This window comes from Lipotes vexillifer, unplaced genomic scaffold (genome assembly GCF_000442215.2).
Source record: "Lipotes vexillifer unplaced genomic scaffold, Lipotes_vexillifer_v1.1 scaffold222, whole genome shotgun sequence".
NCBI classification, from domain to species: Eukaryota; Metazoa; Chordata; class Mammalia; order Artiodactyla; family Lipotidae; genus Lipotes; species Lipotes vexillifer.
This window is the reverse complement of record NW_006784898.1, coordinates 21,270-38,823: the sequence shown is the minus strand read 5'-3', so window position 1 is coordinate 38,823 and position 17,554 is coordinate 21,270. Positions and strand designations below refer to the sequence as shown.

Below are 17,554 nucleotides of genomic sequence, written 5' to 3'. Positions count from 1 at the left end.
AGCCAGGCAGCCCAGAATCCCAGGGATCTCTTTCCCTGGGAGAGTCCTCAACCAGTGATGGACAGGACTTGGTGGTTAGCTACCTCTGCTTCCCTGCCTTTGGGTGGGACCACTAAGTGCTGGAATTGGACCTGGACCTGAAGTCAGATTGGAATCCAGGTTCTCTCCAGTCTTGTAGAGGGTCCAACTGGGATGGAGATCCAGTTGCCACAGTGGTGCCCTTCCCTGATTTTATGGCAGGCCAGGAGCACCAGGGAATTAACACCCTCCTGGGAGTGGCCTTCAATCAATGTAAGATGGGAGTTGGTGTATAAATACCCCAGCTCCCTTGCCCCTCCAGTAGGATAATTCTGAGCCATGTGTTCTATACAGTGGCTCCCAGATTCCCCAGTTGGATACAGCTCCAGGCACCTACAGTGGAAACTTGCTCAATGACATGCCCTTTATTGCCTCCTTCTCTTCCCTGGTCTCCAACCACTGTTTCCTGGAATCACCGCCCACATAAACCACTTGCACACAAATTCTTGTCTCAAGGCCTGTTTTTGAGGAACTCAGCCTAAGACAGCACCTTAGAGAGGAGTGTTGCTCTTATTCTGACTTTACACATGAAAACCATGAGACATCACAAGCCTAAGTGACCTGCCCAAGGCAAACAGCAAGTGGAGAGTTGGGGGGCACACCTGAGTCTACTAATTAAGACTGAGCACTCCGGACACCTTATTCAAAGACCTTTAAAATCAGAGGCATAAGCTAATAAGCAAAATTGTAAACTTTCTGTGTTTCTTTGAGGATTATGGAAGAAAAATTCAAGTAAGAAACCTGGTTGATTTGGGGATCCAAAGAGGACTCAAATAATTTATTAATGTCACTTAGAAGTGTAAAGCAGAGCTGGGGCAGAAGTTCCAAGCACCTAGAGAAGGTAGCTTAACCCCTGAGCTATAAAACATTTTCTTTCTAACCAGGAAAATGGGCAATAAGATGTTTGATGCAGAGAAATGAAAAAAGCGGAACACTGGGATGTCTCTGGCGGTCCAGTGGCTAAGACTCCGCACTTGCACTGCAGGGGAGCAGGTTTGATCCCTGGTCAGGGAACTAAGATCCCACAGGCTGCAAAACAAACAAACAAACAAACAAACAAACAAAAACGTGGGACACTTAGGAGAAATATGGAAGAAAACAAGATGCCTACAGGAGTTGGGTCATGCGTCACTACCCTTTGGAAAGTTTTTCGTAGAAGCTTCTCAGATTAAATTTGGAGGAGTGTACTTTCTTCATGGTGGAGCTTGTCCTATAAACCAAAAGGACAGAATTGGAGAATGTAATCACGGGGTAAACACAGAAGGAAATCCAATTACTGCAAGCTTAGGACATGTATAGTGGTAAGTGAAAGTTTGAAAAGGAAAGAGATCAAGGCATTCATATTTACACCAAGTAAAAAGGATACATATATAGGTAGGCTTTTCCCTGATGTCTGTGTAGAGATGCGCATGTAATTTGTCGAGGGTAGTGAAAGTGCTAAATAAACTCAGAGGAAATTAGGGATCACGCCTAAGAAATTCCAGATTATGAGGCTTTGCTAGAATGATCACAAAAATGGTCCCAATTTTTACCCCTCCCTGGGTCCACGCTCTCTGCAATACAACTCTGTTGTAACTTCCCCAACTCTTAAGACTGGGCTGGCCTTATGACTTGCCTTGGCCAATAGAGTATGACAGAAGCCAATGCTATGCCAGTTCTGGCCTAGACCAGGCCTGTGTGCCTCTGCTCTCTTTCTGGGAACCCTGCCACTGCCTCACAAGAACAAGCTTGACTAGCCTCCGGGAGGATGAGAAACCCCATGGAGCAGAGCAGAGTCAGCCCAAGTGTCCCACCTGAGGCCCCAGGCCTGTGAGAGAGCACAGCTAAGATGAGCGAAGTCACCGAGCAGGCCCACAGCTGATGCAGACACATGGGCGAACCCCACCCAGACCAGCTCAGATCAGCAGAACTGTCCAGCCAACCCACAGACTCACATACAAAGCTAAATATTTATTGATATAGGCACTGAGGGTTTGTGGTTGTCTGTTACAAAGTGCTACTGTGGCAATAGGTAACTGACACAGGCACTTAGGGCCAGATTTTAGTACACGATGATTTTCAGGTGGTGGGCCCCCATGGGTTGGAGTTGAAGCAAATGAGTCATTTTCTGCCATCTCCATATATAATGATCTGCCTCACTTCTTTACTCTAGGTGTCAGGTGGAGAGGTGGAGAGAAGACAGCATTACAGTATCATAATCATTGGTATTAATCACAAAAGGACCTCCTATTTTCACACTGGCGCTGGGTATCATGATGTAACGATTTTTCCCTTGGGTATTTAGGAATGAAGCAGTGATCCATACACAACCACCTCATCCTATGAAGAGATGAAAGGACCATGGGACACCGTGAGACAGTGTATACTCAGAAGAAGGCATTACTTCTGTGTTCCAGTCGGGATGTTGTAGCTTTTCTTTGGACCAGAACCAGATCAACTTCACCTGCTTCCTTCACCTTAGGGGCTAACAATGAACACTTGATCAGTTAAAAAAAAAAAACCCTAAAGCCTCACGTGCTAAGAAGGTATGAATGAATGAACAAAGAGGGTTTTATCATATACAGCTGGCCCTCCATATCCATGGGCTCTACATCCACAGATTCAACCAACCACAGGTCAAAAATATTTTTTTAAAAATCCAGAAAGTTCCAAAGAGCAAAACTTGAATTTGCCTTGCGCGCCAGGCAACTATTTACACAGCATTTACATTGTATTACATATTTTAAGTTATCTAGCGATTACTTAAAGTATATGGGAGGATGTGTGTAAGTTATATGTGAATGCTGCACTATTTTATATAAGGGACTTGAGCATCCATGGATTTTGGTATCTGTGAGGGTTCCTGGAACCAATCCCCCATGGATACCAAGGGACAACTGTGTTCTACAGACAGAATATGTTACAACTGTGTTTCCCTAACATTTCCAAAGCATTCATATTGGTTCCAGTTTCCTCATGTAGAACGTCTTTTTCCACAGGTGGCTCCAGTTGACCTAAGCATCACCCAAGTAACCTAAATAACACATCCCTTCCCACCAGGTTTTGGAAACATACTCTCTTGAGATTTTGACTCTATTAATGGAGATAATGTCATTGGTATGCTAGTTCTTGGACAGGTGGGGCTGGAGCTACTTTTCATTTGGTTAAATCCAACAGCCATGGAGCAGGAACAATTAAGACAAAATATAGAGGGAGCGACAGACTCCTGGTGAGAATGAAATGGAAAGTCTCAGTGTGAGGGATCCAGGGTGGGTTAACATGGAAACCACCCTGGAGGGGCTGAGGCTGGTGACGGGCTCTGCTCGGCCACCAGGGACAAGGGCAGTTTCTCCAGCTCATGCAGAAAACTTAAGCTTAACCTCTCTACAGAACTTTCCTTCAACTGTCTATTTTGCCTTTTTAGATCATAACCACACAACTCTGAAAATCTCCTTTCATGAGTGTGCCTGTAAAAAGTGCCTCCACGAAGGAAAAAGGTAGAGCTAGGCAGATCCACCAGGGGGCACTCTCTGGGGTATGGGGGTGTGCTGCATGCGAAGCTGGGCGTTCAGACAACCGTGCTGGCAGGACAACTGGGCTTCCTTGGCCGGGAGCAGAAAGAGGGTCTGCATCAAATAGGGAACCCCCCAGGCAAGGGGAGAGGCCTGACACTCCGCGCGTCCCACAGCAGCAAATTGGATTTCGTATCTGTGGAAGACTAAGTTTCCAGACCTTATAGAGAACCCTGCTTCTTAGGACTTAAAGCTGACCCCATCTTACTTAAGGCGTGAAACTGTCTTCCCTTTTTCTTTCATTTGCCAGGAGAAACTACAATGCACTTTTCATAAGATGTATAAATTCACAGAAGTGATACTTACAAAACACATCTCCCAGAAGGCTTTGCTCCTCCTGCACATGGCTTGCCAGCGCTTTCTCATCTCTTTTCTCTTCCTCCAGAAAGCCTCCTGGCTTTCTTTCTCTCTTCATTTCTCTTTTTTGTTCCATGAGGGTTCCCATCTCTGGAAATGCTCTCTTCAGAGTTGAAGGGCTGCGAGTCAACCTTAGGGGCAGGAGTCCCCCCAGGTTCTGCGATGTCTTTCATCTTTACCTTCTTTTTCATGTTATTTTTGTGAGCAAGCAACTTCTTGATTCTGTCTTTGATGGTACCAGGTGCTCTGAGGAATTCCTTCACAGAATTTTCAGGGATAACTAAAACCAACAGTAAAAGAGAAGTTCCACATTGGCCAGTAATTAGATCTCTCACGAAAAATGGAGCATTTAAAAAGCGTCAAAGTGCAGTACATGAATGCTTCCAGAATCAACACAGGGCTTCCTTGATGGCACAGTGGTTGAGAGTCCGCCTGCCGATGCAGGGGACGCGGGTTCATGCCGCGGAAGTGAGCCATGGCCGCTGAGCCTGCGCGTCCAGAGCCTGTTGCTCCGCAACGGGAGAGGCCACAACAGTGAGAGGCCCGCGTACCACAGAAAAACAAACAAACAAACAAAAAAACCAGAATCAACACATATGAGGGTTAACCATTTGATATTTTAGGAAGAACTATGTTTGCAGCTGTTTTAAGCAGTTCCAATGTTACGGTAGGATCTTAACGACTTTAATTGTTAAGAGGACAAACTTTGGTTTTGCTTCAGAGACTACGATAATGAAATACCTGCTCCTACCAAGCTGGGCTACAGATTCCAACGTGATGGATTTTCCAGGATCCTCTAATATTTCTGCTCTCACAGCGGTATTCGCCAAAGTTGCTGTGGCCCAGGTGGTCCTGTAATTTGTTTAACTGTGATATTCAAAGATTATGGCTAGCATTATGTTGAACCATATAAATTGCCAATAATGGGCCATTTGTGACCTACAGAACAGTGATTTTTTTTTTTTTTTTTTTGGTGGTGCGCAGGCCTGTCACTGCTGTGGCCTCTCCCGCCGTGGAGCACAGGCTCCGGACACGCAGGCCCAGCGGCCCTGGCCCACGGGCCCAGCCGCTCCACGGCACGTGGGATCCTCCTGGACCGTGGCACGAACCCGCGTCCCCCGCATGGGCAGGCAGACTCCCAACCACCGCGCTACCAGGGAAGCCCCAGAACAGTGATTTTTTTTTTTTTTTAATTTTTTTATTTTTTTTATTTATTTTTTCTTTTTTTGCAGTGTGCGGGCCTCTCACTGTTGTGGCCTCTCCCATTGAGGAGCACAGGCTCCGGACGCGCAGGCTCAGCGGCCATGGCTCACGGGCCCAGCCGCTCCGCGGCATGTGGGATCCTCCCAGACCGGGGCACGAACCCGTGTCCCCTGCATCGGCAGGCGGACTCTCAACCACTGCGCCACCAGGGAAGCCCCCAGAACAGTGATTTTTGATTCAATGTATACATACCTAATTTTTCTTCCCTGTTCTCTCTCCCCTTCGAATTTCTTCACCTCAGTCAACTACTATCAAAAGCTAAATGATTTTACTTATTGACTATTTATAGAGAGGCATCTATATTTACAGTTTTATATTCATTTCCTATTTCTAATCACTAAATTAAATTATTTTTTAAAATGCACCTTTAACTAGACTGACAGGGGGCTTCCCTGGTGGAACAGTGGTTGAGAGTCCGCCTGCCGATGCAGGGGACGCGGGTTCGTGCCCCGGTCCGGGAAGATCGCACGTGCCACGGAGCGGCTGGGCCCGTGAGCCATGGCCTCTGAGCCTGTGCGTCCGGAGCCTGTGCTCCGCAACAGGAGGGGCCACAACAGTGAGAGACCCGCGTACAGCAAAAAAAAATAAAAAAATAAAAAAAAATAAAAAATAAGTCTGACAGACATAGAAAAGAAACTTATGATAACTAAAGGGGAAAGGGAGGGATAAATTAGGAGTTTGGGATTAACAGACACACACTACTATATATAAAATAGAAAAACAACAAGGACCTACTGTATAGCACAGGGAATTATATTCAATATCTTGTAATGGGGCTTCCCTGATGGGACAGTGGTTAAGACTCCGCCTGCCAATGCAGGGGATGTGGGCTCGAGCCCTGGTCCAGGAAGATCCCACATGCCGTGGAGCAACTAAGCCCGCGCACCACAACTACTGAGCCTGTGCTCTAGAGCCTGCGAGCCACAACTACTGAGCCCGTGCACCACAACTAGTGAAGCCCGCATGCCTAAAGCCCGTGTTCCTCAACAAGAGAAGCCACCGCAATGAGAAGCCCGCGCACCACAACAAAGAGTAGCCCCCACTCGCCGCAACTAGAGAAAGCCCGCATGCAGCAACAAAGACCCAACGTAGCCAAAAATAAAATAAATAAATTTATACAAAAAAAATCTTGTAATAACCTATCATGGAAAACAATCTGAAAAAGAATATATATGTGTGTGTGTATGTATAACTGAATCACTTTGCTCTACACCTGAAACAAACACAACGTTGTAAATCGACTATACTTCAATTTAAAAAAATACAAACCATACGGATAAGAACAAACTCTCCTTTGACCATCATCCCCAATTCTAGAGCTCTCCCCAGAGCTAAGCACTGTTATCAGGGTGGAAATCATCCTTCAGACTTTGTCCACACTATTCATTTTGGTTCACACAAATGGACTCATGCTCTCTGTACTATTTGACAACTGCTTTTTTAATTCATGAATGTCTGGAGATACTGTCATGTTTGTATATATAAGTAGTTCTACCTTAAAAAATGTATCTCTAGGGTGATTCCTCATACTCCTCAGAGGATCAGTGACCACTGGGGGAAAATGTTAGTGTAGAACTTGAGAGGTAGAAGAAAAAGGTCTTTTAGCCCAGCATCTTTGTTTTGTAGATGAGGCAACTGGGCAACGTTAAATGACTTGCCCAATGTAAATCAGCTACCCAGGGGCAGAGCTAGATTTGAGGGTAAAGCAGATGAATGAGTCTTTTTCCAGTCCTATTTCCATGACATGTTTCTTCCTGCTTTAGGGTTAAGGGTTACTTTTCTCTAACTGCCTCAAATTCCTCGAGATCTAGAGTCTAAAGATGCATGCCCCCTTTCTGGGGATCAAATAGTGATAATAAAGAGTATTCAACTACACACTACTATATATAAAATAGATAAACAATAAGGAACCTACTGTACAGCACAGAGAACTATATACAATTATCTTTTAATAACCTATAATAGAAAATTCTGAAAAAGAATATATATGTATAAATATATATATATATATATAAATCACTTTGCTGTATACCTGAAACTAATACAACATTGTATATCAAGTATACTTCAATAAAAAAAAAAGAATATCCAAACTAATGTGAAAAAGTAATTTAAGGGAATTCCCTGGAGGTCCAGTGGTTAGGACTCCATGCTTTCACTCTCGAAGGCCCAGGTTCAATCCCTGGTTGGGAAACTAAGATCCTGCAAGCCATTTGGTGTGGCCAAAAAAATTTAAAAAGTTATTTAAAAAGATTAAAAACCCCGACCTTTAAAATCAAATATATTGTCCTTTTATAAAACATCTAGGCATGTGCTAGTCTAAGAGTAAGCAAAAAGGGTCTAATACCACTGAATCAATTCACTCAATTCTACAACGTGGATAGAGTTCAGAGGGAAATGAAATAAGGGAGTAGGCACCAATTTCAGTGTCCAAAAAGAATATTACAAAAAGACATTGGATTGAGAGTTTGTTAGAATATTTTTCTTGGCAATATTTTAATCTCTTCTGCTCAGTTCCTTCTCCAACATTTGGCTGATTCGTTCTGTACCAAAATGGTAGAAAAACAAATAAGAAGAGGTCCACAATATTTTGTGTAATCAAAAGGAAAAAGAAAAAATGCTTTGACAATATATATACTCCTAATTAATACATTGCTCTTACTTTGAAATCAATCTAAGGTTGTGATGACAAGAGGTACATTTCTCTTTTCAATGAAATGTCCTAGTTATTTATCAATGTGACAGCCTGTAGTTACAGGTTCGAAACCAATGACTACTAATACAAATAATCCATCATTATTCATCTTCGTGAACTTCAGATGGCCTGTTTCAGCTGATTTGCCAGAAGTTGCATAAGCTCTGACTGTAATGTGCATATATACACCTTCCTCTGAAGGCCCCACTGTGCAATTCTGTCTAAGGGTCTCTGATTCTTTTCCCAGGACCCAGCATGAAAAATTAACAGGAAATACCCATTCCCTGGAAATTTCCTTTATGCAGTCAGTAACCTAACACGGAAGACCTTTAATAAATAATGAGGAGAGGGTTTCAGTCCACACCAGGCAAACCTAAACACCTGCCTTTGCTTTCTGCTTTGAAGTTTTGATTTTTCCTATAGAAAAATAAATAAATCAAACCATCACAACCTTTGTGGTGCCAACAATTTCACTCCTTCAGTATGTAAAGAGCCGGGGCAAGGATAAAGCAAACTATGCATACGCACAACTATGAATGGATAGATTTGGCTGTATCTAGGTGTTGTTATTTCAAATAAGACACAGCTGATGACTGTTTCTCTTGAAAATTTCTTGATTAGCACAACATCTTTTTTGAGAATACACAAACGTGGGAGGAAGCTGCCACAGTAGGAGGATCTGGCACATTTGGGGATCTCAGACATAAAAACAGGGAATTCCAGAGTTTTCAGATCCACAGGCCAGTCTTCTGTAAATGAGGTTGCCAATTTCTCTTTCGGAGCGATCTGAGATTTCTCTAAATATCCACTTTGTCAACAACTCTACCTACCTGAAAATCCTTGCTTTGCTTAGAGAAGACCACTATGATGTGAGAACATCTTTCCCAGGAGGAACATGACTTTGACATTCATTTACCTGTGCCAGGTTCACCACATGATCTCCTATCACCTGTCAGGAGAAACTCCCCTCTCATCTGAGCTTTAGACGTGGTCTTGGGTGGAGAGGCTTAATCATGAATGAGGAACGTACTGCACCATGAGGTGCAGGCATCAGGAAGGGGCTGGATAGCTGAGAAGCTGACCCAGGAGAGTTTTCTGGGGAGGAGTCCAGGAGAGGTGCCCACCCCAGAGGAGTAGCCGTGGGTCCTGGCCACACTTATCCTGCCTTCAGGCACACAGCCCTGGAGCCCTGTTTCCTGGGTATGACTCCCAAGTCCCCACAACTTCTAGTCCTATGTCCTCAAAGCCATATTTAACTTCTGTCCTATGTCCTCAAAGCCATATTTAACTTCAGTCTCCCCATTTATAAAGCTGGGATAAGAAGAGGGTACTTGTGAGGCTGAAGTGAGTGATCACATGTCAATTACTAAGATTAGTGCCTGACATATATTTGGCCTGTGTTTGCTATTATTTTTAGATTTCATCACCAGAATGTTGAAAATCTTCTACTGAGTTAAAAAAAATTATTCCAGGCCATACTTCCAAACTTCTGTTTATGTTATTACTGAAAGAAAAAAATATTCAATGACCTGGTTGTAGCGACACCTATGCTCTTGAATATGCTCTGTATAAACTGAATTGATAATGACTAAAGCATATTTCTAATGACTAAAGAAGCCTGCTTTCCAATGGGAACAATTGTTGAATTTTGGTAAAGAAGCCATTGCCACTATTACTCCTATTACTAGTGCATGGTTATCGAATATTTAATAATTCTGGGCTGGAGCTAAGCCCTATATGTGAATGTTTATGATTATATACGGATGATTTCATGTAATCATCAAAACAATATTATGGGCCAGATACTATTATGTATATTTTGTAGATGTGGAAACTGAGACACTGAAAGGTTAAATAGTTTCAGTCCACAGGCAGTAGACTAGGGAGCCAGGAATCAAGCCAAGGCAATTTGATTCCAGAAGCCACGCTCCTGGTAACTAAATGACTTTAGGTCCTTTCCTAAATTGACTGGTACTACCCAAGTGGGGTAGTACTAAAGTTTTGATTTCCTTAGAATGACACATAGCTGCTGTCAAATTAAGACCAAATTATCGAACAGTGTATTGTTAATACTAACATACGTTAGAACAGTAAAAAAAAAAAACATACATCGACATTTAGGTTGCTTTGTCCTTTGGGTACAGATGGTGCATAAGGATAACTGACTAACTCCTCTTCTGTACTGCCACGTAGGGCCTAAACTTTCCCCAAAACAATGAACTCATAATAAAAGTTTCTATGTTATTACATAATACAATTTACATGGATACAAATGTATTTTACAACATAGCGTCTTATAATGCTGGATGCTAATTGGATGCAATTCTCTCATTTTTGTATGACTTTTCTTTGCACATAAGGGTGGATTTTTTGGCCATCCTTTAAGCAATGTGTGTTAAGAGTTTAAGATCAATTTTTAAAAGAGACATGGCTGTTTATTTTACAGAGAATCAACTGAAGCAGAATGGAAAGGACTGGGCAAGTAATACAGTGAATGACCCAAAGATAACTTTCTCTTGTACATAAATATTCTGGCGAAAGACTAAAGAAATGATTCTGCTGCAGAATGGATAGTAACAAAATGAATGATTTTCAGATATCAAACAGAACATTGTGATGCATTTGAGGTTTCTAAGAATCAGGAAAAATTTGTTTTACCCACCCCCCTCTACTAAACTTAGAGTTGGATGGTCAAAGAAAAACGTTAAGTTTTCTTGACATAAGAAGTGTTTGGGGCTGTCAAAAATATGCAAACAGCTCACGCAGCTCTATGTCAAAAAAACAAACAACCCAATCAAAAAATAGGCGGAAGACCTAAACAGACGTTTCTCCAAAGACATACAGATGGCCAAAAAGCACATGAAAACATGGTCAATATCACAAATTATCAGAGAAATGCAAATCAAAACTACAACGAGGTATCACCTCACACCAGTCACGATGGCCATCATCAAAAAGTCTACAAACAATAAATGCTGGAGAGGGTGTGGAGAAAAGGAAACGCTCTTACACTGTTGGTGGGAATGTAAATTGATACCGTCACTATGGAGAACAGTATGGAGGTTCCTTAAAAAATGAAAAAGAGAACTACCATATGACCCAGCAATCCCACTACTGGGCATATACTCTGAGAAAACAATAATTCGAAAAGATACATGCACCCCAATGATCATTGCAGCACTATTTACAATAACCAAGGCATGGAAGCAACCTAAATGTCCATCGACAGATGAATGAAAAAAGAAGATGTGATACATATATACAGTGGATCATTACTCAGCCATAAAAAAGAACAAAATAATGCCTTTGCAGCAACACTGATGGACCTAGAGATTATCATACTAAGTGAAGTAAGTCAGACAGAGAAAGACAAATATCATATGATATCACTTATATGTGGAATCCAAAAAAATGATACAAATGAACTTATGTAAAAAACTGAAACAGACTTACAGACTTCAAAAACAAACTTATGGTTACCAAAGGGGAAAGGGGGTGGGGGAGGGATAAATTAGGAGGTTGGGATTAACATATATACACTACTATATATAAAAAAGATAATCAACTAGGACCTACTGTATAGCACAGGGAACTCTACTCAGTGTTCTGTGATAACATGTGAGAAGAGAATCTGAAAAAGAATGAATATATGTGTATGTATAACTAAATCACTTTGCTGTAACCTGAAACTAACACAACATTGTAAATCGCCTATACTCCAATAACATTTTTTTTAAAAAGAAATGTTTGAGTTGACGTAGGATTTATAATTTCTAAACACTGGGCTACAACATCGAAAACGCGGGTTGCAAACACCTACCCCCTTGCATGCTTAAAGACAGTGCCTTCATTTCGATGTTGATAACACACTGTGGTTTCAAGAGGGAGCAAATGATCGAGAAGGAAGAGGACACCAGATTTACTCTGGCCACTTCTTCCTAATCCCTTTGATTCTTTAGCTTGCGGGCAGGGGTGGGTACGTGGAGGTGAGTTGCCCACTTACTGACACAAGTGTTTTCCCAAGGCACCGTTTTTTTCTCTGCACGACATTATTTTCTTTTTTGCATTCACTTTTACAGGATTTCAGAGTCAAGAGGAGCTAGACCTTAAGGAATATGATTGAAATTGTGCTAATAACAGTCACAGCCTGAGCTAACTTTATTGAGCATCTACTATGTGCCCAGCTCTCTCCACCTATATTAGTTACCCCATTCAAATCTCACAACGAACCTATGAGAGAGCTACCAGGAGGAATGTGGGCTCCCCCAAAGCAGAACCCGAGAGGAGGATTTGGGTGCAAGTGGTTTACTTAGGAGGTGGTTCCAGGAGGCTGAAGTGGGGGAAAGGGCACAGTGAGATGGGAAGGGAGAAAAGTCAAAAAGGTACCTCAGTGGGCAGGTAATCACTGTGGGTGACTGGGGCTCAGTCCTGCAGGGGACATCTGGGGACCAGCATAGAACCCACTTCAGAACTGTTCCACTGCACAGGGGAAGCTGGGGGATTTACGCACAGACCCCTGGCTTTCACTGCTTGAGGACTGTCCCCAGGGGTGTGAACTCAGGGGTGTACCTACCGGGGGATGGGCACCCTCTAGAGGAAGCCACAGGGCCATGATGCAGAGAGTCCACTGCACCAGGGTTCGGGGCATGCACAGAACTGTCCACCCGTGTCATTGAAATTAGGGGTCTTCAAGGGACTGTGGCCTGGCCCCTTATGAGCACCCACCACAGGACCACCAGGAGCCCCATTTTGGATAGGAGGAAACTGAGTTTAGAGGGGGGGGGCAACTTGTGAAAGGTCACAGCCAGCATGGGGCACAGCTTAGGTTCAAGTTCAGGCCTTCCTAGCCCCTGAGCCTGGGCTGCTGACCATTACATCACACCGCCTGAGACAAGTGAGGCCGGAAGAGACATGTGCAAATTTGGCGGTGTGAAGGAGCCCTTGACCACTGATCCTATGTGGAAAGCTGACTTATTCCATCTCTTCTCTGAGGGCCTCTCAAAATTATGGCATCTTTCCCCCAATCCCGCCCATGCACAGCCCTGCACAGGCAGCCAGTCTCTCTTTCTTTGAATAAAGTTTCAGAAGGACACCATGGGCACATCTACACAGAGGGACAGAAACCATAGAATCAAGACTGAGTAGCCCCTGAATCTCAACTCCAGCCCAAGGTGGAAGTCCCTCCCGGAGGCCCCGGTCCCCACTCCACGGGGTCCCCTGCTCCACTCTGAGATACACAGTGGGAAAATCTGTAAGAGAGAATGCAACCCCACCCACTGGCCTTCTTTGGCTTTGGGAAGGCAAATTTATTTTACATTCGTCAAGATATTTATAGGCACAATGTCTGCTTTTCAACACTTTTTTTTCCCTTCCAGGTTAAATGCTGCCTGGTTCTTTTGGCAGTTCTTTATAGAATGTGATTTCCAGACTCATTTTCTTTGTTTATATTCTTCTGTACGTCATCTCGCCCAGCGTCACTGGGGTAGGGTGAAACTTTTATGGGTGTGGGGCTCAGTGTCCGTCATGGTGTGGACCATTCATTTTTCCCATCACTGAGTGGCTGCTCTGTTGTGTCACTGGGAGCATCAGCCAGATGGGGGCACGGGATGGGATACAGGTCAAGGGACTGCTTGCGACTGTATTTATTGAAACATGTGGGAACGCTGCTAAGGGGCCTGTGAGAGAGCAGGGTCAGGGCAGTTAACAAATCTAGGCACGTGATGAGCCAGTGCTAAAAGGCACATGATCAGAGGATAAACCTGGGTGACTAAACACAGTCGGACACGGTTGGCCATGGGAGGGATGGTGCTGTAATCGTTGCTGGCTTGTCTTGGTAGACATTCCGGGGTCTCACCACGATCTCTAGTTTTCTTCTCTTTCGGGATGCACAGCAGGATTATATATATTTTTGCCCCTGATTCCAAGCTGAATTAAGTAAGAGCTGGTGGGTGACTGCCCACACTTCCTTCCATGCTGTGAGAAACCCTACGGCCTCAGATTGATACCGTGGTACCAAAAGATGGTGGGGCCTCTGTCAGCCTGGGTTCCTACGTGACAACATGGAGAAGAAACACCCTGACAACTCTCTCCGGATATAGCATGAGTGACAAAGAAACTGTGATTGCTGTTGTAACTGTGGACAGCAGTGACATTTTCTTGTTATACATTTGCTGTATCGATTTCAGAGTTTACCACCTGAGCACTGAGGAATTCAGCCGCAAGAACCACGGGACTTGGCTAGCCAACAAAAAAGTGAATACAGGATTGAGGAGCATGATAAAGTGACGCCAGCTCCATACTTTGTTTCGGTTGTGCATTCTGGAAAATGTCATGGTTAAAAACCTTCTGTGGTTCTGAGCCACTGACAACTCGGGATTGCTCGTCACTGCACCATAACCTAGCCTATCCCAAGAGATGCATTTGCTCAGTGTCACTTGTCCTCAAATCTTATTTTTGGTATTTGAAAATATGTCGTGACCAGAAGAACCTCCAGAACGCTTGCTGTAGTTTAAGCACAGTGCCTATGGCTTCCGTGAAAATTGGAGATGTGGTTTGACTAGCCAAGAAGACAAGCCTGAGGCAGAGGTAAGTTTCCAAACACTGTGTGCATGCATCTCACAGCTCCCCAACACACACACACACACACACACACACACACGCACATGCACACACACACACACACACACACACACACACAGTGGGAGGAACAGGAAGTAGACATGGAGAGAATGCGTTATGGGGAACAGCAAAGACACCATGACCGAGTGGACTTACCAGAACACTGAAGTCCACTGCCAGCATATTCATGCCTATATGGGCAATTGATGAGGAGGGTGTAATTTTCTCCAGGTGAGTATGGCTAAGTCTGTCTCAGCCTCCAGCTATGATTTATAATATCACTATGATTAATAGTATATTTAGGTTGATGGATGGTGACATGTGGGATAAAACTGATAGGGGTGCACTTTTGTCATGTAAATAGCATCAGGCCTGCTGTTCATGGAATGCCTTGTGTTACTTCAGACTCTCAGAAGTGAAATGGGGAAAGTCCTACTTTTGTGACAAGGGCGATTGTCATGAGGGTGGATGCTGCTGGATTAAAGATTTTTGTTATTCTTTGTGTTCTTTGACCAGAGTATATTAGATTAATGATAATAGCCATTATAAGTAGTATTGATGTGGTGGATTGTTTTAGGAAATATTTGTTGGATGCTTCTGTAGCTTATGGGTTCGTGTTATTTATTAGAATGGGGATACCATTAACCAGTGTGAGCTTGTTATACAATTATATTTCCTGAGATAATAGTCAGTAGAATGATAGTAAAAACAATGAGAGTTTATTAGTTCAGGAAGGATATATGACAATATTTTGGGGGTATGGGCCTGAAGCTTACTTAGAGAACCTTACTATATAGCATGTGGTGTAAAGTGGTAGCATGGGGAATGTAAAATTCTTAGGAAGAATTTAATTCCAAGAATAAGAGCATTGAAACCTCTATGATTTACTCTATCAAAGTAACTCTTTCGTCAGACATATTTCTTAAGTTTGTGGTGGGTTGCCTGGTATGGTGACAGGTAGTGAAAACTCTCATATACATCGAGCTAATGTTAGTAGTAAAAAAACCTTTTTATAGGAGATGTAGACGTTGATCATATCAAACTTCTGTGTCGGATGCTCAAATTCATAGAAAGGAGATTGTTAGATTTTTTTTTTTTTTTTTGCGGTACGCGGGCCTCTCACTGTTGTGGCCTCTCCCGTTGCGGAGCACAGGCTCCGGACGCGCAGGCTCAGCGGCCATGGCTCACGGGCCCAGCCGCTCCGTGGTATGTGGGATCTTCCCAGACCGGGGCACGAACCCGTGTCTCCTGCATCGGCAGGCGGACTCTCAACCACTGCGCCTCCAGGGAAGCCCGTTAGATGTGTTTTAATGATGACGGGCTGTATATAATTCTGGCACCTAGGGATTGTCGAATGCCCCTAAAAATTGATTGCTGTGGAAATGTTTATTATAAGGAAATTGACATATTCTCTAGGAAGGACGGGGTGAATGGGCCTGCTACATTTTCTACATTGAAGACATATACAGGTTTTGATTCTACTTCTGTTAAATCAAGTGGGGCTTCATTGGATTTCTGCTACTACAGAGATAATCAAATTCTGGGTAGTGGTCAGGAGAAAATTAGTCATAGGTGTTCTCATGTAATAATCACTGTTGAAAGTGTAAATGATCCATTTATCAGTAAGACTGAGAATGGAATAACTGCTACATTACTTCATATGAGATTGTGTGTGCTACTGTCCCTAGGGCTCCAGTGAGTGAATATTTTGAATGTGAAGCTTATCCAGATCTGAGGATGGAATAAATGGCTGGGTGTGATATGGCTGATATAAATAATATGCCTACATTTATGTGAATTAGTGGATAAGATATGGGAAGGGGAATTCATGTTGTGAGAGCCAGGGTTAAGGCTAGCATTGGGGCAATAATATATAAATTGATGATGTTGATGGACATAGAGGTTCTTTAATAAGCAATTTGAATGCCTCAGCAATGGGTTGCAATAATCCATGGGGGCTGATGATTTTGGGCCCTTTCTGGATTTGTATATAGCCTAGGATTTTCCATTTAGTTAATATGACGAATGCTATGGTGAATTAAATTGGGTCATTTGTGAAAGAATGTTGATTATAAACATTCTTAGGAAGAGGACTTGAACCAGTGCAGATAAAGGTTTCAGTTTTACATAATTACTGGGCTCTGCCACCGTAACAAACCCGGTTCTACAGTAGGGTATGTATAAATTAATTGAATGTAGATTATATCATCATTTAGTTTGCAGACATTTTGTAAAGTAAGCCGTATTGCTCTTGGCCTTTCATACTGGGAGAAATCTGCAATAGACAGTAAGCAACTAGGACGACTTCAGTCTGGACTCAGATCATGTGAGACTTTAATCGTTGAACAAACAGACAGTAAACAGCAGTTATACCATTGAAATGTCGTGATCCAGCATCAAGGTCATAAACCATATTGCCGATTATGAACTCCAGAATACAATTACACTGTTATCCCTAGTAAAACTTGTTCCGTTGATCAGTGTTTTTAAGAACAGGTGATAAAGCATTTTGACTAGCTGGTCTAAATTTTAATCACTCAGAGGTACTTTTATTCTCCAAAAAATAAATGGCACATGGGCTCAAGGCTCACTGGCTTCAGTAGTTGTGGTGCACAGGCTCAGTAGTTGTGGCCCACTGGCTTAGTTACTCCGTGGCACATGGGATCTTCCGGACCGGGGAAACCGTGTCCCCTGCATTGGCAGGTGAATTCTTAACCACTGCATCACCAGGGAAGTCCCAGAATTGCAGTCTCCCTTTTAATATACCTTAAGCCCAAAGAATCCATGGAAAATTGTTACAGAAAATAAGACAACAAAATATTGTAAGGACTGTAACAGAAACATATAGTACACCGTTCATATAGACACATCCCAAGCAGTTACAAAGTATATTAAAAGGGAGGCTGCAATTTTATTTTTAAAATTTTTTTAACATCTTTATTGGAGTATAATTGCTTTACAATGATGTGTTATTTTCTGCTTTATAACATAG

At 43.0% G+C, this 17,554-nt stretch overlaps 1 protein-coding gene across 1 annotated transcript in view; it reads right to left on the bottom strand.

Annotated features, from left to right (window-relative positions):
• Positions 1 to 16,975, bottom strand: part of EGFL6 (EGF like domain multiple 6) — a 27,567-nt gene extending 10,592 nt beyond the window's left edge. The window contains 4 exon segments of the mRNA XM_007472194.1: positions 2,462 to 2,542; positions 3,936 to 4,020; positions 4,022 to 4,266; positions 16,936 to 16,975. Of these exon segments, the coding sequence (XP_007472256.1) occupies positions 2,462 to 2,542; positions 3,936 to 4,020; positions 4,022 to 4,266; positions 16,936 to 16,975 (451 nt within the window).
• Between the last annotated feature and the right edge of the window lie 579 nt (positions 16,976 to 17,554).